This window comes from Mytilus trossulus, chromosome 12, assembly GCF_036588685.1.
Source record: "Mytilus trossulus isolate FHL-02 chromosome 12, PNRI_Mtr1.1.1.hap1, whole genome shotgun sequence".
Taxonomy (NCBI): Eukaryota; Metazoa; Mollusca; class Bivalvia; order Mytilida; family Mytilidae; genus Mytilus; species Mytilus trossulus.
This window is the reverse complement of record NC_086384.1, coordinates 32,802,359-32,826,294: the sequence shown is the minus strand read 5'-3', so window position 1 is coordinate 32,826,294 and position 23,936 is coordinate 32,802,359. Positions and strand designations below refer to the sequence as shown.

General features: G+C 30.4%; 1 protein-coding gene across 9 annotated transcripts in view; it reads right to left on the bottom strand.

Annotated features, from left to right (window-relative positions):
• Positions 1 to 335: 335 nt before the first annotated feature.
• The window catches only part of LOC134693828 (segment polarity protein dishevelled homolog DVL-3-like), a 46,178-nt gene continuing 22,577 nt past the window's right edge, over positions 336 to 23,936 (bottom strand). For 2 of the 9 annotated variants that reach the window (XM_063554744.1, XM_063554752.1), the window contains 12 exons: positions 22,609 to 22,674; positions 17,988 to 18,202; positions 16,505 to 16,574; positions 15,033 to 15,120; positions 14,303 to 14,431; positions 13,325 to 13,548; positions 12,631 to 12,762; positions 10,635 to 10,802; positions 9,925 to 9,942; positions 8,433 to 8,738; positions 4,501 to 4,761; positions 2,452 to 2,919 (listed from right to left, as the gene is read on the bottom strand). In XM_063554744.1, coding sequence (XP_063410814.1) covers positions 2,696 to 2,919; positions 4,501 to 4,761; positions 8,433 to 8,738; positions 9,925 to 9,942; positions 10,635 to 10,802; positions 12,631 to 12,762; positions 13,325 to 13,548; positions 14,303 to 14,431; positions 15,033 to 15,120; positions 16,505 to 16,574; positions 17,988 to 18,202; positions 22,609 to 22,674 — 1,901 coding nt within the window. In that variant the 3' untranslated portion in view covers positions 2,452 to 2,695. Of the gene's footprint in view, positions 1,190 to 2,451; positions 2,920 to 4,500; positions 4,762 to 6,906; positions 7,129 to 8,432; positions 8,739 to 9,924; positions 9,943 to 10,634; positions 10,803 to 12,630; positions 12,763 to 13,324; positions 13,549 to 14,302; positions 14,432 to 15,032; positions 15,121 to 16,504; positions 16,575 to 17,987; positions 18,203 to 22,608; positions 22,675 to 23,936 lie in introns of those variants that run through there. The other 7 variants (XM_063554745.1, XM_063554748.1, XM_063554751.1 and 4 more) reach the window with 7 other exon arrangements.

Genomic DNA, 23,936 nt, shown 5'->3' with positions numbered 1-23,936 from the left:
GATAAATTTGTTCTTTCTACTAGCTCTTCGTTGTCAATGAAAATGTATGTCCCTCCTAAGGGAATCAATAAGTAATAACGGATTTCTAATTTATTTACAAGGTCAATAATAGAAAGACTGTTATCACATAATATTCCCTTCCCATTAATGCCATACTCCAATAATCTACATTCCTACATGTTTTACAATCTCCAAATCTGATTTTATAATTTAGCTTTTTCAAACTGTTGATGAGGTGAACAATAATATCAGGCTTCACTGAAGCTGATGCTTAATTCCTTTATTAGGATCTTATAGAGGAAAAACTTATAAAAATTGTATATCTGTCTGATATGCATCTTCACTTTGCTTCTTTTTTTTATTAGTTGTATTAAAAAAAAAAGTTTAATAATTTTAAATTAAAGGGAGATAACAACATCATTCATTTTACCTTTATTGATGTGCCTTTGAGAAAGTTTGCATTGTTAAACTATACAAAGTGAAGTTTCAGGCTGATAACATTCATAACCTGATAAATATTACAACAACTGCTTAAAGCTTGATACAAAAAAACAGAATTGCATTGCAAGTTGGTTATACAAAAGTCATGTTTATTAAATAATTCTTAAAAATGAAAGAGAACGAAAAAAATTTACAACTTTAAAAAGTGACAACAGGCAGTAAAAAATGGTTTTGAAAATAATTGACAAATAAAACAACAACTTATAAATAAAGTAAAATGTTGGTATAATGAAATCATAAAAATCATAAAAATTTCAAACAATCAAAATGAAAAGAATCCACCAATTAAAATAAAGCACCAATTTATAAAAATTTTAATCAACCAATCACATGCTTGTAAAAGTACAGAACATCAATGACAACACAAGCTCACATGTATCAGATCTTTTTTGAAGGGAAAAAATGGTATGACCAATAAATTAAAATAAATCCAAATTTGGTGACAAAAAACATGCAAAACTTAAAGGAAATTTGAATATCAAAATAAAAGAGTGAAAAACTAATCTCAAGAGTATAAAAAAGGAGAAAGGAGCCATATACTGAAGAACTATGTATTACAGGTGAAGGTTAAAAACAGTTACAGGACAAGAGATATAATAATTAGATGTTCTGTAGGTCACCACCATCACACACTCCAGTTACCCAGGAAGCTGTTCGATGAAGGGTCATGAGTCGATGACTGAATCGCCTACAGTGAAATGAAACAAACAGACTATAGTGACCTAGTCAATAAAATCAACACCTTTATATAATTCACAAATAATTCTTTTCCCAGGTAAGCGATAACTTCCATGGACAATATAAATTATCTTAATCAGTTTTATTATCCACCAGCCAAATGTGTCTTGATGTGTTTTTTGAAGATATAGAAGTAAATGTCATATTTTAGAATAAAATATAGACCAGTTTCTATGAAATTTCTAGAATATATCTCAACCATACGAACCCTGATGGGTTAAAGGAAAGCAATCTTTTCCATAAAGTGTGAATAGCAATGGTTTTACCATGAGGCAGGTTGCTACAGCTAGAAGTCTATATATTAATAAACCTTAATTTTGAATTTTGTAAAAAAAAAATAGAAAATAGACTGGATTTCAAATGAATTAGAGATATCAATAAAATGCTTTTGATTTTTCCTTTTAGAAATGTATCTCATACATATTGTTCCAAACAAGAGACAATTTCAATGGCACAGTTGTACTAAATAGAAGATACACTAAAATTGGAAAAAAGATGCCCAATATTGAAAAAATAAAGTCTTTATCATAAAAATATATTGGAATCTTTGCAACTAGCATTAAATTTTGATTACTTAAGATACTAAAAAGTATTAAAATCCACTTAAGGATAAAGCTTTAATAGAAAGGAGTAGGTCCGGTAAGGACCGATTTTGGCCTCAAATTTCAGTTTCATCTGACGAAAGATTTTGACAACTTTTTAAACACTTAAGTGTCTATTTCATTTGATTCAATTATTTTTTGTGAAAGATTTTAACTCATTTAGTCATAAAAAAACGATCCGATTCAAGCTTGAATATGAAAAAACTACCAAATATGCGAAAATATGTAACTTTTCAGATGGTTTTTGTCAAAAATGAAAGTGGCCGCATCCGTGTTCATCCTCAATCTTTATATATGTTATGTATTACCAACAAATACAAGTTCCATTTTAATATTTTGAATGAACACGAATGCGGCCACTTTCGTTTAACACGGAAACCGTCTAAAATTTAACTAAAATGCTTGAATTTTGATGATTTCAGTAATTTAGCATGACTTAATGGTGCTAGTACTCAATATATGTGCATTGTATTGCCAAAAACAGCCAATATTTGTGTAGCAGAACCATTATACTATTCAATAAATAACTAAAAGTTTACATTTTAACAATTTTGTAAAACTGCTATATTTTGGGGCCAAAAAGGGCTCTTACCGGACCTACTCCTTTGAAATCAGAAGGTTGGGGTATTTAAAAGACAATATTCAGAGAAAAATATAAATATACAATACAAGCAGAATATCTGCTAGTTTCAATTAATAATTCTTTCCTATACAAGTAAAACTTCTAAGAATTTTGTCAAAAACAATATGTATACAAAATTTTGATCTTTCGTTGATCCTTTCTACAATTATAAAAACATGCAAATACATTGATAAATATGTCACATGACAGACATGTGACTTGAGATATAAGGTCACATGACATCCACAAAGAACTCACATGGATTTCCCATAGCCATTCTGAAAGACTGTCTACTGCCACTAACATCAGGTGGTAAGTTAACAAGATTGCTATGTGGTGGACCACCAGGCTGTCTGGCACTCACTATACTTGCTGTTTCAGAATCGCTTCCGCTGTTGGCAGGAGACTTTTTCTGTGACTTTTCTTTGCGACTGCTACTTCCAGAGGCACTGCTTCCTATTTAAGAATTAATGAGAGGAAACATGATTAAATGATTTAAAATTCTGTTTCTTTGAAGAAACACAAATAAATAACTCAAACTAACCTCTTTCTTCAATGCGCCCCTGCCAAATACATGTGCTTTTTAAGTTAGTCAAGAAGTTTATTTTGAAATACATGTTCGAAATGTAAGAAATACTGGCTTTGCCTTCTGAAGTTTATATAGTTACAGGGCCTTTTCCAAAAATGTATGTATTTTAAAAGAGACAGCAAGCCTAGTATAAGCATTTGATAATTAAATGGAAGGAGGGTTAAAAAACGTTCTCCTCAAAAACCAATATCCAATCCAACACATCAAAAAATAAACAGAAACAGAATGCATTACTCTCCCATACATTTATTTCTGGAATAGCCCTATTTTATTTACTATCATCACAATATATTTATATATCTTCTGAATACTAAATCTATAGAACTCTATAGTAGGAACATGCATTTAGATAAAATGCAGTTATATTTCTATATGACAATTAGTTAAATGCCACTATTTCATTGTAATGGCTAGCACTACATGCTCAGATACAAACTACAACAAAATAAGTGCAAATTATAAGTTCTATTTTCTATTTACATAGGGTTTTTTCTTTCGCTCACTTCAACTTATTTTTATATATGCAATCATTTGATGGAATAGTTTTCCTAAGGTAATGTTAGTTTTAGTAGACTTTTTGATAGTTTGGTTAGCTACAAACACACACTGTCAATTTATAGGCAATATCTGGTTATAAATATAAAATTCTTTCATCTTTTCATTCTGTCCATCATGATTTTCAGTCACCAAGGATCTAAAATGCTCATAATTTCATATGGGAATGACAGACAAGAAAATCCAAAATTCACACAATTTAATTTTAAAATTTATCAAAAATTTAACAGCATTTTTTTTTAAAAACTTACCATGGTAAGAGTAAAAGGATTTAAGAAACTTTATGTTTTATATTTATATAATAGTTTTTTTGTCTTTGTGTACACCATCCACATTTTTATTGTGATTATACTTTTTAGTAATCTGAACTTTTAAAGTACCATAGAGATTTAAAATACTGATAACATTGACAATTCTAATCTTTGCAGGCAAACTTTACACTGCATACATGCAACTGATTATAATTTTAGATATAGTCATACTAATGTAATGATTATGAAGGTGATTTGAATATAAATTATATGATTATAAATTTACATAATCCACTTCCCTGTTGTTGCATCAGGTCTATAATTAGAAATATATATATAACCTGTAATAGTGATGTATTCATTTGTTTGTTTACCAAGCTTTGGAAAAATACATGAAAAGCCATAAAATTCAGCAAAAAAGCATCAGAAAATTGTAAATCTCCAATAACAAGCCTGCGAAACATGCTTGTCAGGAAACAGCAAAAGCTTCAATTATATAGCAGAAGCTATGCAAAGAAAGCTCTAGTTCTATGACTGATGACTGCAGCAAGATAAGCTCTGGTTCTCTAGCTCTGGATTGGTTTAAAACCATGCCAAGGATCTATAAGCACCGTCACACCATGCTGATGTGGAACGCCTAACCTGGCTTCCCAGCTTCAGCCTCTTTTTCATCTGTGGTCAACGGTTCCTTAGCAACAGCTTCTTCATTATTGTTGCTAGGAACATCATCCTTCTTTTTGACATCTTTGCTATCTTTTGATTGGTTCTTGGAACTTGGTTGTGCCTGTGGCGTTTTTTTGCCACGGACATTGTTGTTGGGTTCCTTGTCAATGCAGAAGGTTTTGGCTAGAAGTTTCTGCGCAGCTGGTTGGAATTTCATTGGCAAACAACAGGCATTATGAACTGATAAAATTAGATAAAACTGTCATTTACCCTTCTCACACACGAGAAGGAAAAAAGAATTTTATGTAATGATTTTATAAATCTGAACAATAGCATGCACAATTTTACTGTAAGTATAAAATGTACAAAAGTTATGTAGAGCAAAAGAAATGTAAGGACCATCTAATATCATATTAATCATGATATAAAGAAGAAATATTTTGGTTAAACAATTGTTTCAATGATTGACAAAGAATAGTTTAAACCTGGATTTAAATGATTGGAGTAGGTAGTTATAAAAATAAGATAAATTGTAGGAATAAATGATGCATCAATTTAGTTTCCAGGAGGTTCAAGTCCAGACTGCCTCAGAAAGCCACACATCTGGAGATAAATATACTCATGCAATGATGATTGATGACAATATAGGAGCAAAGCTGGCATTTATATACACAAACAATATACTTATAAAGAATATAGAAGAAACTTTTCCAACCAAAGAGGCAAAACAAATACATGTTTAGTCCTATCTTAATTTTTTAAGTATATCTACAAGGACAACCTGATGATGGTATTAAAGGTTTCAATGATCAAAATAATTTCAAAAAAATAAATCATGAAAGGATTCACAATAATTTCATGACTTTAAAAAAAAAAAAAACACAGTTCAAAGGGAAGTTACCCAAATTGTATTGAAATAAAACAATCCTGTAAAAATAAATAAATAAAAAAACAAAAATAAAACAGTGCTTTTCTCTTAGCAATAAAAAAACAAATAGTTGGAAAAGCATACGAAGCAATTGCTAAATCTACATAGAGTTAGTTAGAACAACGTTTGAATACATCACTATATTGGTTTATTTCACACACATTGTTCAACATAAGTTTTCAAAGCTGAAATGCAACAACATGAGCTTATTATTTCATAATGATCACCTGGCTACTTAATCTGGGCCAACCAACAATGTTTTCATTACCCAATAACTTTTTTTGCACGTGTTTAGATTTAACAATAGTTTTTTAAAATAAAAACAGTTTAAATGACTTAGATTAGGTCTATTGTTTTAAACAGGTTGTTTAGCTTAATATTTTAGTAATTCTTTACAAAATCTACAAATAAATATGAATTCTAGACTAATTGACAAAATGTCAAACTTTACAGCCGATTGCATAGAGTGTGTAGATAAAACATAAAAGTAATATCTTCGGTTAGCTTGCTTTCTAGCTGAATCGTGAAGTCATTATTAGGTTAGGTAAACTACCCTTTCTTTTGAAGTAGCCAACAGATTGATATAGTCTACTCTTAAATAAGGGTAGTTTACCTGACCATATAATGACTTCACGGTTCAGCTAGCTAGAAAGCTAACCAAAGATATCACCTTTTCTACACACCCAATGCAATTGGCTGTTACTGGTTTCCAAACAATGGCTTATACAAAGACAGAAGTTTGGGAAGGTAACATACTTTGTTTCTCTATATGGTTCTTAAGATTTTTAAGTTTGATTTTTTTTACTAGTTTAATGCAACAATGATTGATTAATTCATTGGCGTTAACTTTACATGTAACAGTGAGCATCTCAACTTATTTTAAATGAAAAGATAACTTGTATATATCACACAAGTGTCCAATCTGTGTATTTTAATATCATTAAAACTAAGTGAAATAAAATATCACATAAAATGTAGAAGTGTGGAAGAAACAAAGAGCATGCAAAATAAATAAAATAGGTGGTAAAAGCAGGATTTTGTCTGCCATATCTGAAACTTTCTAAATTTCCCCATTACCAATAAGAAACTCAAACTAAATTCCAAGCTGTATGCAGCAATAATATTTGTGATAGCCAAGCTAGACTCTATATTATTTCTGTAATTCTGACATGGCAAATGTTCAACGGAGAAAAATGTTCAAAAAATTTTGGAATTTTGTATAGATACCCCTACCACCTTTACTGATTTCCTTCTTACATCTTTTCAGCAATCAAATCATGAATTATATTTCTTATAATGTTACTTTCTCTTTAAATACATTTTGTTTCTCTGAAAAGCCAACAGAGATGCATTTTTGCAGTAAAGTAATTTTTCCTCTATATCAATAATGAATCTGTCTCTCATAAATTATGTTTCAGATATGGCGGATTTTCAAAATAACTGAAAGGACTACAAACCAGAACTATGTAGTGAATTCCGAGAACATGCACGGTCCTGTGGGTGTAAATGATTCCGAGAACCTGTCCGGCTCTTTGGGTCTAAATGATTCCGAGAACATGCCCTGTCCTTTGAGTCTAAATGATGTGTGGCGTTCTGATAAAGCTGCTTGTCTTTATTTTCCCAAAGCTTTTTCAAATGATTGTAAGTACTGACTATACATGTGCAGTCTTTTTGGTTAACTGTAAACAAAGGTCAAAATTTAGGAACATGAATGATTTGTAGCATGACCCTATGTCACTGAGGACTTTACCCTTAACATTTTTTCAATCTGACATCAAAATTTTGATGTACTATGAATTTGAACATGTATTTCATATTTTGGACATGAGAAAAATAATTAAACAAGGAAGGTTTAATATGGTTGATATTACAAATATAAATAAATAAGAATGCAGTCCTCAACTTTCATTTTTCATTTTATGATTGAATTCAAAAATTTACCAAATATTAAATGAATATTAAGCGAATATCTTTCTTTACATATTGATAATTTTTCTCTGATGTAGCTTCTTGATTTTATCGTAAAAAAAAATGCTCTAGGATTTATAACACTTCAAGGGGAGTCGGATTAAAAAAAAAAAGAATCCAAATCGACTACGTAAAAATAAGGTATGCATACCAACAGGGAATGAATCCAAGCTCATTGAAAGCAAAGTGAGGAGGTCATACTACATACATAAACAGAAATCATGCAACGGACATTCTCATAAGAATAAAATTTAGTACAATATCAATCTATATAAAATTTGGCAACTGCATGCTAGAACATAATAAACATGTATATTTCTTTGCCTACTTTTAAGAATTGTTGCCTCAAACATTTAATTTTATCATGCTACAATTTGGTCAGACAATAAATTCTTTTTTTAAGGTAGTCCATATCATTTTTTTCTTCAAATTCCCTTCCCCTCCGACTAGAAGACAGTCAGTACTTACACATGGAATAATAAAAAGTTAAGTTTTTGTGTACTACTGGACTATGTTATGTTACTACTTAGAATTAGATACTATTTAGAATGTGAAACACTCGAGTGGTGTTACCATAGCATGAAATGTTAGCTATATTAAATCAGTGTGACCTATATTTTGAATTAGTTTCCAATAAGCATGTGTGTCTAGTTGTGATCATTACACTGCAAAAAATTAAATAACATTTCATATTTTTACTGACTGCAATTTTTTCACACTCTAGCCATTTGCATAGAAAACATCTGTGGTGCACTTGTATTTTTCTTTTTTAAAAATTAATGTGTCATTTGGTGATTCCATTTTCTGCGTTCAACACCAAGTTCATACGGCTTTTAAAATAAATAATAACAGACAATATCTTCTATTTCTTTTTTGTTTTGTATTCTCACTTTTACCCTATTTTATGATTTTGATCAAGTTTGCAGCAATTTCTAGCTTAAATAACAATATCACAGAACAAAGCAAGGAATATTTGACAATATAAAGCTTGATAACCATGCCACATGCCACTAACCTGATGCACTGTGTACACTGCCACCACTGTTATTGCCTCCTCCATTACCAATACTTGATACTCCGATCACACCACCAGCACCGACAGTAGAATTTTTATCCATACCATCCACAAAAGAACCGATATAACTTTGTGAGTCTGTACTAGTATAACTGTACGGGGGTATATAACTAATGTTTTGTGGTATATAAGTATTGTTAGTATAAGGGTATTGATTGTTCCAGGCTGGCGGTGGTAATGGAGCTAATGTATCACGATCAGCTTCAGACACTGAATCAACATCTTCTAAACTAAGTGCAGATAAATCTGAAAAAAATAGAAAACACAGGGATTAAAAATTTTGTACACAATATTTACAACTGCATTTTGGCAACTTTGTACACAATATGGGGTACACATCTCAGAATAAAACTTAAACCTTTTTTCAAAATAAATATCCTGAAATAAATCAAATGATATCACAATAAAGCATTTATCTCTATATCAAATCAGGAAAATACAAATCATGAATATGTGAGATGAATGCATTATTTCTACTATTCCATACTTAACAGATAATTTGTTTTGCTCCGGAATCAAACGGTCAGTTTTATGGACCAACACAATTCAGCATCAAAGAAAACTGATATTACAATGAACTACCAAATATTTGCCAGAAGCTGCATTGTTTTAAAGGAACATTCCGTTAAGTGTATTTTTATATATAAATGTACATGTTCTGCCCATTGAACAATCCATCTTTTTCTATGTGAAAGACTGAACGTTTAAAACAGAACTGTCTGTTTTTGAAGATTGTTGTTGATCTCTGGACGTTTTTTTGTTGTTGTTGTGGTTGGACACAAAACATTGCAAATATCTTTGTAGAAAATAAAATGAGCTACGAATCATTTGTCAGATATACTTGTTCTCTTACTTCCAATACACATACATAATATTTAAATCTAAATATCAAGCAGTTATACTAGCTTACTCTACTATGCTTGTATATCAAAATAATGAAGTCGAATATAGAAATTATAATGTACATGTAGTATGTTTTATATGATGTACTTGTGAACATTTTTTTTAATTGAATTTTAAAAGGAGCACTATATCTGAGCTGTTATGGGTATTTCATTACAATTTATAACATAGTGAGGCCTACCATTTCCACAGAAAAGGACATCGTTAGTGAATATGTTAACTGTCAGTAAAGGAAAAGGAACATGGAAGAGAAACATTTAGTAAGTATTCAAAATTTGCATGTAAAAATCTGAGGCTTTTAAAATGTTTAAAGGGTGATATATAACTCGTTCGATTTCAATTTAGTATTTCTCAAATACCCAATAGAATCATCATAAATCTGTATGAATAGTACCCATAACAACTTAACAGATGTATACCTAAAAGTCATGTTATTTTAAGAAATATTATATAACAGTTTTGATTAGTGATTTTCATGCATGAGTGAGTTATGATAGGAAAGGTCCATTATATGAGTGAAGATACTGACCTGGATACAGTGGCCCATCTAAAAAGGCAAAACAAGATGAAAGGTCAAAGTGAGTTCAAGGTCAAGTGAATAATGATTCATGCAAGTGTCTGAATACCAAAATGATAATGAAATATGAAATAGACTGATAAAAGGGATAAGTAAAATATCAATCCCAATATCATGCACAGAAAAAGTAATAATATTCAATATTCATTTTTGTTTACAAAACTGTGGTTCATTTGACATCACCACCGTTGTCAGGAAATAGGTAAGCAATGCACACAGAATTTGCCATACATTTATTTTAATATTGCTTGCAAAGCATTAAGATTGAATATTAAGAAAGGGAGACAAGAAAGAATTTATAACTATGAATATGCCACAATATAACGCCAGTTATATTTCAATATTTTCTATATAATATTCTTATATTTATAATATGGTTGTTTGTTTTGTTTATACATAACAAAGTTAAACTATTCTTAATCTGATAAATATGTTTTTGCTGTGTGCTGTAAGAACCTTTTATCTTCTACAATCCTGCAGCAACAGTTATTCAAACTATTAATCAAGATTTCTTGCAATTGATAAATTTACAAATATAACTACTTGAATGCAGAGACTTTACTAATGAAACAGAAAGATAATCCTTTATGAACACACAATGACAATGTGAGCTACCCACACTACACACACACACACACACTTAAATGTACATTTATACTTACTTCCATAAATATCACCAAATACATAGTAGCACTGCTCAGAAAATGTGATTTTGTTCACAGTATGTCGAATATATCCAGCTTTTAATAAATTACATGCATATTTTCTAGCATCCCTTCGATCAGTAAAGCCTTCTAAATGAGTAAATAACCAATCAACTAAATCAGATCCTGAAACAAAATAATGTTTCCTGTATAAGAAACTGAAAAGTCTAGTACATGTATATACATTATATACCTATAAGGAGTTATTTTCTTTCAGAACGGCAGGTCATTCTTTTTCAGAATCAACCCCGGACGATACCATGTTTAAATGGTATATGCTCCAAGGCAAAAAAATAATGACATGTGTAAGGTCATTATTTTCCTTGATAAACATGCAATCTATGATTTACTTCAAAATTTTATTCGTCTTATAGTTTTTTGTTGACGATTTGGAAATTTATTTTTCTAAAGTTCAACCGATGATAGATGTAAAAGAAACCGTCATTGTAGTCCCGCAATTTAATTTTAGAAACAAATAAAGTGAAGTTTTGTTGATTTATCGCTATAATAAAGAAACATTATCATAGATGTCAGATGAATTTTAATGTAGACTTTCATAAAACAAATCCAGATTTAACATATTCGTGTGTAAGATTTTGAAAATGTTATTGAGTCAAACTGAATAAGTTGATTGATTTTTGGTTGCTTGCTTAACGTCTAGTGGCAACTATTTCATGCATGTTCAGAACGATACACACTGAATTGGAAATCATACTGTGACCTACATGTATTTATATTCGTCTTCGTGTCAGTTTTTATCTTTTTAAAATTTATGTTTACCTTTTACTCTATTAAATGATCAACTAATAAAATAATCTTATATTCTATTGAATAATATTAACGTAACTCACGAAAGGGTCGGGTGCGGAGTGTATATAATTTTATCCTGATTATCCTTTAATAAAATGTATTGCTATTCGAAAGACAATCTTTCTGAATTTTTCATTCGATTCAAGAAAAATGGTTAAATAAATAACAACTTTTCCGCGATAGAAATAACATAACAAATAGAAGAAAAAAACATACTCCCTCCCCCTTATTCATAAGCTAAGTGGTACAATAAATAACTTACAATGTGTCTTGTATTTGTCATACACCGTTATCGGATGGTAACAGAACATTTGTGTCTTACTTCATGCAGTTACAGTAATATTTTTATTGTGTATGGATAACAATTTTTAAAAGGTTTATATCTAGATTGTTTAGTGAGTTTTATTTCACATTTTAAATGAGCTGCAGGGCGTATTCAAACCTGAACGCATTAGAAAGGAATATCCCACTTTAGTGTTGTCGGTTAAAAAGGATACTAATTTTACAAATCTTTATAAAATTAATATTTTTTGACGGTATAGAAGTCAGATAATGCATATTTTAAGGTTTTTCTTGTCGTAGAACACACCTCGGGGTGTCAGGATTGTTCAAAGAAAGACCTCCCTCCGGTCGGTCTTTCATTTGATCAATCCTGCCACCCCTCGGTGTGTTCTACGACAAGAAAAACCTTAAAATATGCATTATCTATAACGTAAACCAATTTAACTTAACTTTTAATCTGATTTGTTCTGTAATACCAGTCCAAGGTTAGGAGGAGAGTTTGGAGTCTACAAACATGTTCACCCCACCCACTATCCTGTGAATGCCTGGTCCAAGTCAGGAGCATGTAATGCAGGTGTAATTGTTAATTGGTGTGTATGATATTTTTTTTTCATTTATTGTTTTGTGCATAAATCAGGCCTCTAGTTTTCTCATATGTTTTCGTTTTACTTTCAGTATTTTGGATGTTCTTTTTACAGCTTACTTGGAATATGGGTTTTGCTCATTTTTGAATGTGTGTGGTGACATTAAGATGCTAACTTCTAGCATAAATTTGTTTGGTAACTAATTTTCTGTACAAAAATTAAAATTCATTCTTACCTATAAAGGCATTAGGTATTGTTATTTTTAATTTCATTCTTACCTATAAAAGCATTAGGTATTGTTATTTTTAACCACATTCTGTCCCTAATTTCTAGACCAGAATCTGGTTGTGCCATCGCCTTGACAACAGTGGCCATATCTGTGTTAGTTGTTAAATTCAAATCATCAAATCCTGAAAAAGAAATTCAATTATAAATGTATCTTAATTCTTTAATATCTATCAAACATAATGTTTTTTGAAATATCATTGAAATCTTATTTATGCTGTATGTTGATGAACAGTTCTTCAGTTTGTGTATCAAGATTATGTGTGCATCTTTTTTCATTTACCGTCCTTCTTCCAACTTTTTGTCCAATTTAATTAGCTTTATTTCTATCATAAATATTCTTCTTCTTAAATTGTTCTACAATAGATTTGAACTTTCTCACCATCAATTATCATCATATTAAATTGGCATTTGTTCACTTTTATATTGATGTCAATGAAGTGCTACTCTATCTGTATTTATCATTCTGACCCTTAGCCTATTTTCTGGTGATCCTAACTGTTGGAAGTGTTTCATTCAGTTACACAAGTAATTAATGATGTTGAATAACAGATCAACCTGATCAAAATTGTCTACTTCAAGAAACAAACAACCAATGAAAAGTGTAACGTTCAGTTGTGGTGAACTTTGTTTGTACATTAAATGTCTAGTGACAAATATTACATGGATATTACAGATAAAACTTACGTTCCGAGTCAGGTAATGAACTGGTTAATGATGAACTTGTTGATGTCATATTACTGATTGAAGGACTAGGTCCACCAATACCATGCATGAAATTTTGTTGCATTGCTGTAGTGTGTGCAACCCACGCAGATGGATCAATAGGTCGCACAGGTTCTTGTCGAGGGACTGTAAAATATCCTTTCGGACTAGGATCCCAACATTTGGCTACGACTAGTGTAATTGGACTGTAAAATAAAATAACATCAATATTATAATACCTGTGTTTTTTTGTTTTTTTTATAAAAGATCTGTAATGTTCTTACTTTTTATGAGTACAAAATAACAAATGCACCATAATATATAGTTTCTTAAAAACTCAATGCTTAAAAATAAAACATGGGGAAACTCCAATCACAGAAATTCAAAACTTCTCACATGGTAAAGAGGCTTTTTAAGTAAACTATTGTGTTAACTTAGATTTCATGGCACAGATATAAATATTCTGTCAGGTTTATACTTCAATACTACTAAACTAACAAAATACAAACTAATAAAGATATAAAGCTGAATACGGTTGAAAAACATTCAGATATACAAAACTAATTGTAAAAGGATCTAGTTAACAAAGAATATAATGAAGACATCTGAACTTAACAAGTTTCCACACAATGGTGGAACAGTGAAGTGACCTTGTAAACTTAGATAATAACCAGTAATTAATAACACCAGAAGATCTATAAACAGTTAAATTAATTGTCATTTACAGTTTTAAGAAACTATTATTTTTATTTTTATTTTAAACAACTAAAGGAACAATTTCCTTTAACTACTCTGAGATACATTTGGGTGTATTTTCAAACTTATGAAGTCTGTATCATGATTTTTATGTGTTTAAAACTATAAACTTTTCTTCAAAATTTCATTTCTTATGGTAAAACAGTTCTTCCATGACTAGAATGATTGACAATTGTTCACTCAGTCCGGAGTTTTATCACCTACCCAGGTTTTTGTACAGCTTCTCTGAGAACTCGAACTGCATCATCATTACTTAAATTTTCAAAACTAATGCCGTTGACTTCTAAAATCATATCACCAGGTTCTATACGACCATCCTGAGCTACAGCACCTCTGAAAAACAAATTCATTTATTAATGAAATAGTCATATATATCAATCAACCGCAATATTTCATGATAAATATTAACTTTTTTTCTTAACAACTAAAACATTGCATCTTGATATACTTGAATAACATATACTGTGCTTGTACATACTACTGAGATGAATTTGTACTTAAAAGTAAGCATTTGATATGCAGCTTTACATGAAATGTTTATATGAAAAAGAAGCACAACCACTCACTAAATGAATAATTTTTGTAACAGTTATTGTGTAGTTTTATTTGAATTTGTTCTTTTTAAAATACATCCATTATTTACTTATGAGCCTGAAAAATCATGTTTGACAGTGGTTGCAGATAGATTAGTGCTATCAAATGGATGACAAAACTAGTAAGCATGCGCTACTAGACCATTAAGGTTGTCACTTCCTAATGATTTGACCCTGTCTGATAGTGCTTAATCAGATAATCCTCATGCTTATTAATTCTGAATCTTATTCATTTCATGTATTAGAAGTGTATTCTATGTATTGATTTATTTGAACAAAATATAGTTTAAACTAATGCTCTTGTGCCATAAATTAAGCTGTTCACACGAAGACAATCTTACCCTTTCATAATAGAACCAACATATATACCACCATCACCACCTTTGTTACTTTGGCCAACGATACTGATTCCTAAAAAGTTTACTGTGTCTGAAATACAAAGAAGATGAATATCATTATTTCATTCAATGCAGTTTACCCCCACAGTCTATGCAGTTCGAAGCTTAAATTTCAAGACTTTGCAAACTTCATAATTGTTTCAATGTTTACCTGTGTAATTCAGAGTATGCCTTTTTAGTGGTTGGAGTTCTCACATTTCATATTTTGTGATTTGTTCTACTTTTCATAATTCTCTGATTTCTCATGCATTTTATTACGATCAGACTTGAAAAGTAATCTTAAATGAAAACGCATCACACGGTATAGCTGACTTAGATAAACCCTGAAACCAAATTTCAGAAATCCTTGTATTGTAGTTCCTGAGAAAAATGCGACGAAAAATATTTATGGGACGGACGGACTGACGGAAGGACAGACGGAGGTAAAACAGTATACCCCCCCTTTTTTAAAGCATGGGTATAATTATGATGGTCTTGTCTTTACTAAAGAAGCTGTCTCAATATTGTTGTAATGTGTTGCTTTTTTACCTCATATTAAAGAAACTCAGATGTATCCAGAAATATGTCAAACAAGAATGTGTCCATAGTACACGGATGCCCCACTCACATTATCATTTTCTATGTTTAGTGGACCGTGAAAATGGGGTAAAATCTCTTATTTGGCATTTAATTTAAAATGATCATATCAAAGGGAACATGTATACTAAGTTTCAAGTTGATTGGACTTCAACTTCATCAAAAACAACCTTGACCAAAAACTTTAACCTGAAATTTGCACTATCATTTTCTATGTTCAGTGAACCGTCAAATTGGGGTCAAAACTCTAATTTGGCATTAAAATTAGAAAGATCATATCCATAGGGCACATGTGTACTAAGATTCAAGTTGATTGGACTTCAGCTTCATCAAAAACTACCTTGACCAAAAACTTTAACCTGAAACAGGACAGACGGATGAACAGACGAACGGACGGAAGGACAGACAATGGACCCACAGACCAGAAAACATAATACCCTTCTACTATTGCAGGTGGTGCATAAAAAAAAGATTTTTGATCTTGTTTGGCAAAGTTATTTTACAGTATTTCATGTAATATTGTCTCATGTCCAAATCTATCAAATCCAACTTTGTTATCTGTATTTAAAGACTTGTCCGTATGCCTAATAACGGTCTTAATTCTATGTAAATGAAGAATGTAACTTTAGTATTTTACTGGCATTAATGTTGATTGATCAATGATTGCTAGATGTCATATCAGTGCTTAAGAGGCTGTACAGCAATCAGGTCAATATCTTTAATAAAAGACATGCTGCAGTCTATGTAGCAATGTTTATACCTGCCACCCCCAAATATGTTCATGTTTCAATGCAATTTTCTTTTTAACCATACTATCTTTTTAATCCCCCCTTACTTACCCATATTTAATGTAACCACAATCACATTTAAGGACATTGTTGAATCTGTAATACTACTAAAGGATGATGCCTGAAAAGAAAGAAATCACAATGTTGTTAGTATTGAAATTACAAATATGTATGTCATTAGAGTCAGTGAACATACACGAGGGTTGAAATGTTGAGCCGATTAAGCTTCAAGTAATAATCAAAATTTATAAATTTTGTGGTGCATTAATTATTGCGATGAACGATGGTACACAAATTGTGTTAAATTTATATAATTTCAGAACATACAGAGCACTGCCAAATCTTTAAGTGGAAAACCTTTTCAATCAAATTATTTTCAATAATAAAATTGTCAAAATTATTTCTGAATAAAAGTATCTTAGTCTAGAAAGAACATTTGCGTTAAATATGCCAATTGTAGATTCATTAAGTAGATTTGAAACCATAACTTGATTGTGCATTTAGAAGTTTAACATTCTAGCTAATTGTTAGAATGTGCACTGTTCGAAGTGTGTCTCATATTGTAAGCCCATGCAATGCATTAAATTAGAAAGTGCACAGACTTTCAAAACTTGCCAGTAGCTGTTAAGAATGCTTAAGGAACTAGTAATTAATTTAAAATCTCATTATACTGTTTACTGATTAGCATTTGAAAAGTTGTCAAAGAATGTTTTTTATTCAAACCAAGAATACTTTTAAATTGTTCCTTTAACTATTTGTTCCCTACCTTAATAAATCCTTACATCTCCATTTACAAATATCATAAAATCTAACATGCCTTACATTTTATTAATACAACTAAATTTCATTCAATTATAAGAAGCATATGTCCACTGAAATAAATTGTTCATCTAAAAACATGTTGCATCATCAAATTATAAAAGTTTGATGTACAATAATGAATTGCTTTGAAAAATAAATTATTAGCAAAAACATTAGATATCTATATTATGCTCAGGCAAACCCAGCCTGCTTTATTTAAAGCATTTTACCACCTAGAACATTTTTCAATGTGAAGAATAGCATTTAAAATAGTGTTCAAATATTTTTAAATTTTGTCACATATCGATTATTTTTTGTTTTGTTTTGTTAATTGTTAATGTGTTTGTGTCTCAACTCATTAGTAATATGTTTTGGCAGTCTTAGACCTAGAAACTGATCATCTCATCGTAACTGAGTGTGAATTCTTGTGTCCGGTTATGCATGCAAAGTAGGAGACGTTTACTCTAAATTTGACGCTACTTTTGAAGTTCATGCAATTCCCTCAGTTTGTTTTGATTTCTTAATTGTCCCTATTTACTCAATTTAAAAGATTTTAATAATGGTAAACTACTGTAACCTTTAAATTGCATTTATAATGTTTTGTTCAGCAGTATTCAACCTTTTCAGGACCAGCAAAAGCACACAGCATAAATAAATAATTGTTGCAGAAAGCATGTCATGGAACAATTATTTGTATTTGTTTGCTATACACTTGTAATTTCTGTGTAATTACCCGACTAATAGGGGGCATCCGATGTTTCCGTCTTTGTCTTCTCTTTTGACGGCCATATTTTGAGGCAGTTCGGTTGGTTGTATCTGTGACTGTAGAAAATCGACTGTCATCGTCGGTATCAAAGAAACTAGTGGTGTCTATATCACTACTGAGCACGGTGGAAGAATCGTATGAATGACCATGATGTTTACTGTGACCGTTAGTTCGAGGTGGACCTGAAACATACAAAAAAGAAATGAATATCATCTTCAGTGTTCATCCAGATGATCCTCTTTTTAACTTTCTAACAAATAACAAAAGGATCTGTTCAAGATCAATAAATATTGTGTATTGGATAAGGTTACTGTCCCTTCAACATATTTTACAACACTTTTATTTCAATCATTACAGCCCTATCATGACAAAACAGCATTATGTAAAATGTTTATCAAATCCTTATGTTTTATAAAAGTCTGACTTCAATAACATAAACCACAGGAAGTTTATTATCATAATAAACATAAACAATACTTTTATACAATTATATATCAGTATTTATTAATAAGAATTCCACAGATAAAAGACCTTGTGTGTAAAATTAGTTATTATATAATTTTTATCTGTTGATATAAAAATATGATATTGCTGAAGATGAAATTCTTACAATTATCTGTTGTAACAAGTCACATAAATAAACCTTCCAAGTGCATATTGCACTCTTTACTGAATGATTTAATCAACGATCAAAGATTTAATACAAAGAACTTCTTAAAAACGTTCAAAACCTAAAAACAGAGGCTTATAATTTATAGTAAATAAACAGTTACAGTAATAAACCCACATCTGCTTACATTTGTAACATTGTATTTACATTTACCATTTCACTTATAAATATAACTGCAAATGCAGGGTGGAGTTTTGCAAAGAAAGTGCTTTTCAATTAACTATAGTAATAGCAAATCTTTTATATAACAAGGTACATTTTGTATGTTCACAAGTTGGTAGTAAATTTTCAAAAATCGTGATCTTAATCAAGATAATAGGTACTGTACCTTTTTATCTCTAATAGAAAATTGATGACATATCAAAACAACCAACAGATTTCAAGAAGAGTGAGAATATATAATAAAAGAATAAAAGACCCTTCCTCAGAAATTTATATTTTTCAGTAATATATAAAATCTGGGGCAAACCCATAATTTGACTTATAATTCAAAGATGTTCACATCAAAATGATCATTTTTACTAAGCTTCATGTTGATGTGACCCAAAGTTCATAGTAAACAACCTTGACCAAAACTGATCTTAAACAGACAGACAGACACACAGACTGATAATAATGCCATTCTTCTATTATAGGCCTATTAGGTGGGGCATAAATAATTATTATTGTATACATGGGACTTCATCTTTTGAAAGACCTTAACTTTGGGGATTTATTAGTATTTTTACATTTAACATGTTTAATTATATGGATAAGATGGCACAGTTTACATTTTGCATTCAATCTCTGATCATCAATTAATCTGTGATAACATTCATTAGTTTTTGACATTAGCAGCAACTTAAATTCTGACAATTAGCACCAACAAAATTTGGTAACCCAACTACCCCACTCCTGGTTCACTACTTACTTAGACTTTTGTTTACACTGGTAATGGTCTACATAATAACTAAAACATCAACTCAAAAGTCAAATCTGATAACTTATCAATTATTCTTTATTATAGGTTTTTAGGAAGGATTAGGACAATTTACACACGACTGTAAATTTATCAAAGTGAACCTGAGTATTAACACTGTTTATATGTTTATGTACTTTTAATATTTAACATAAACATCCAAACCTATCAACTGCTCTATTAAGCATGTATCCTTATCACACAAACCTGCCTGTGTTTCAGTGCATGGAAAGAGGTGTGTGTATTTAATTCAGATACTATCAAAATACATTCCACCTACTTCAGACTTTTAGGTGCTTGCCCAAGGGTGAAGACTATATGTACCTTTTAAGTAAACTATTTGAAGGCTTTATTTTCATGTGCTTTTTTACAGAAATTCAAAATTGAATAATCTGAGTGCCCCAGTCAGCTACGCAACCGCAGTTCCTGTTGGGCATTATTTAGGACCATCAACAGTTTGCAACTGTTCATGATAAAACTCCAGTCTTGTAATAGATTATCCTAAAGCAATTTATACACTTATTAAGAATCCTTGATCCTAAACTGATTTCAGACACAACAAAACCATCCCTTAGTTTAAATTATTCTACCAATCATTTCGTTGTTTTTGATTTACTGTCAGATCATTACTATTAAACTTTAATTGCACTATAGTAACAAACAGTTAAATTACATCTTTTCTCCGACAATGCTATTCCAATACTTGGAAGTAAACACAAACATCTAGAAAATGTAACCTTTATTGTTTAAGATATTGGCTATGATTGGTGAGACAAATTGGCTAATGTAGATATGACTCGTGTTTATCATTATGACTAATTAGTAGGTTATATCACAGATGTGGGGATAGCTTTGTCTGGGATCTTACTTCAATACACAAATCACTTAAGATTTATAGATTCATTTCACCTGTATGGACTTCGGTGAATAGTTTTTATAAAGTTATATACACCTTGCTGTATAAAGATTTTGTGGTCTTTCACTTTCCTTTACCTTTTCAATCTTGCCACAAACTGGACAAGTCATCCTCAATACCCGAATACCATTTCTTTTGTCTGATTCAACTAACTTAAAGACAGAATATATTATCAGGTGTAAATTCACCAACTGATTAGCTTGAGTATATAGAAATGTGGCTTAGCATCTCTTTTAAAACTTCTCCTGGACCAAGAGCCAATATAATAAACCAAGAAAATATTCATTTGTGAAAACATCAAACACTTTACAAAATTACTTGACCTAGTCAAAGGGTGTTAAACATAAAGATTTCTTTTAGTTCTTGTCTAGCAGTAACCACAGAATTAATGTTGACAAGGAATCAAAAAAATAAAATCATCCATAAGTCTACAGTAACTGGAATTTTTAACACATTTACATTTTCTTATAAACATAGGTATAAAGAAGAATTGATTTCCCATAGGTTCCCTCAGCATCAACTAACAGTATATATTATTTTCCCTCCTTGTGTATTTTAATAGTAGAGATAAAAGAATGCTAAGATCCCCTGAGTTAATGTAAGATATGATTATATAACACACAACCATCATTACAGTGTAATTTACTGGAACAGATTATAATGTGACTGCACATGGTACGCATGTGTTATCTCTTAAAGTTATAAGCAAATGTGTAAATTTTGGAAGCATCAATTTTGAATAGAATTAACTTGAAAGAAAACTTGAACAGCCTCAAATCATTGAGATTAAAGTTAAGAAATCATTTGAATCTTTTCTCTATTGGGTTTGTCAGAATTTAAAAGATTGAAAGAAGTAAATACTAATACTAGAAGTTGTTTATGACAATGAATGTTTTGCTGATATCAGATTTTAACACCGATTTGAAATCGTCAAATTTAATTAACTTGCAAAATTTGTTTTGATAACTATTAATCCCTTTTTTTACACTATGGAACACCTATAGACCATTATAATGTACCACCTACATAACCATTAAATTGGACTAAAATCATTTTAACAGCTTATTAAAATGCATTTACACAATAAATAAATATACTGCAGTTCTTATCTATCTATCTTATTAAATACCTATCATGCAAACTTAAGAGTACATTTGAATATTCAAAACTCAGCTGAATACAAAATATAAATAATCCATTTACATGTTGAGTTTGACTAATAATCGGCTCCTTATAATTTAGAACTTATCTTTCTATCTTATCAAATACCTATCATGCAAAATTGACAGTACATTGGAATATTCAAAACTCTGTTGAATTCAAAAATATAAATAAACTATTGACGTTTGACTAATTATCGGCTAGTATTAATTTGGATCTTGAACTGTCATTACCTTTTAGGTATTAATCACCCAATGAAGTGGAAAAGTTCATTACCTTCTGGGTATTAATCACCTAATGAAGTGGAACAGTTCAATGATTTAAGATTAGAGATAAGCCTCCTTCAAGGTGGTCATTTTGTTACAGACTTATCTTTTGAAACAGTAGGAGCATGACTGGTAATATCTGATCAAACTGTTTAGGAAGAAATCTTTGTCAGTAAGAATGTATCCAGCAATTATCTTAATCTGTTCGCCAAATTTTAAAATTTAACTTGGCTACTGAATATATTGATATCTAGATCATTTTTCTAAAGCCATGTATAACTGAAAAAGTTAACTTGCAAGGTTTCATATGCAATCAATCTTACTATTAATATTTAAACTTAAAAAAATTAAATATTGCTTGCATTAATGTTCTTCAATGCATAAAGAACAGCAATGATATCTACCTATGGACAGATCATCAAAGATCTTCCAACAAAAGGAGACAAAAGCAAAAACACAACATTAGCCTTACTTTAATAATGTAAACATGTACTGTTGTATGTGGAAACTTTGTCCTGATAAACCTGTAAATTTCAACAAACCTTTTAAGAACCAAAAAATTAGCAGCTTTGATATGACTACAAAACAGATCATGTATATTTCAAAGCTCTACTTACCAATAGGATCCCCTGGTCGTCGGAAATTGTGGTTATAACTGTGTTGGCGAGAACTCCTTGGACGATCTGAAAATGCATAAAACAAAGCTTTAAAACACATGAAAATTTTAGTCATGTAATCCCTAAACAGAAAATTTAAGTTTCATTTGGAGAATATTCATGATGCATAAAAATGTGGACTATACAACACCTCTGACCTTTTTACTTTCAAAAGATTAAAACTATTTATTCAAAACACTGAACTGTAACATAAAGATTACTGGAAGAAAAAGGTTCTTGCAATTAAAAAATATCAATTACAATTTTTTTCATGTGGATGTTTATAAAAGGTTCTAATCTTTATTTTATTCAAATAAAAACGAAATATGAATTCATTTAGTATCTTAACCCCTCTTTAAAACTCTTGTTAGGTTGGTGTGAAAACTTTCAAGTACAGTAGCTCAGAAGGAAAATTTATTAAAATCTTGCTTATCAAAACAGTATTTTGTAGTTAAAATATTTCAATAAAACATCCTCAGTTTAATAAATATGTCAACTGACTGACACCTGGGTACCAATTTTGATCAACACAATAAAAGTGATTTTGTAATAAAATAGAATCATCAATGGATTTTAATAATGAATAGAATTTAACACTTTTGGTCAATAAAAGAACTGAAAGGTTTCAATAAATAGTACTACCAATAATGTCATCAAGGAGAAAAGGAATTTGAGAGTTGTGTCTACAAGAATGACTCTGCTTGTCATTGGTCAACACACTGACCAAATATTTGTACTGGTTTACTAATTTATTTAGTTGCTTTAAACTAGTCATTACTACTAAATGGCATTTATCATGTTTATTAATTATAGTTATTATGATTTTTTTTAAAACTTGTATATGGAAAATGGTCTCCAAACATTCTCTTTCTCCCTATCAACTCTTTTTCAAACAATAAAATGATCTGCAATTGATTACTTAATATTTCTAAACAGAGATATTTTCTATACAGGAAAAGTGATACATTTAGCAAAGACATTTTCTAAGCTATTTCCACTAGTATTTGTGCAGAAAACCAATCACCTTTGTACACATGTATAACACAAGAACTTATCTAAACAATCTATTAAAATCTAATAAATACTTGAAAACTTTAACAGACTATCCTCCCTAACCCGATTCACCCAAAACATATGATTTGTACATATACTCAGTATCAACTCCACACCTGAAATGATGTAGACATTTCACATGCAGAGTTCTAATGATGATACACATTACAGACATGTTCTCTCACACCTAAACACACAATTACAATTAACATTTACATACAGTAATGTTTGTTTAG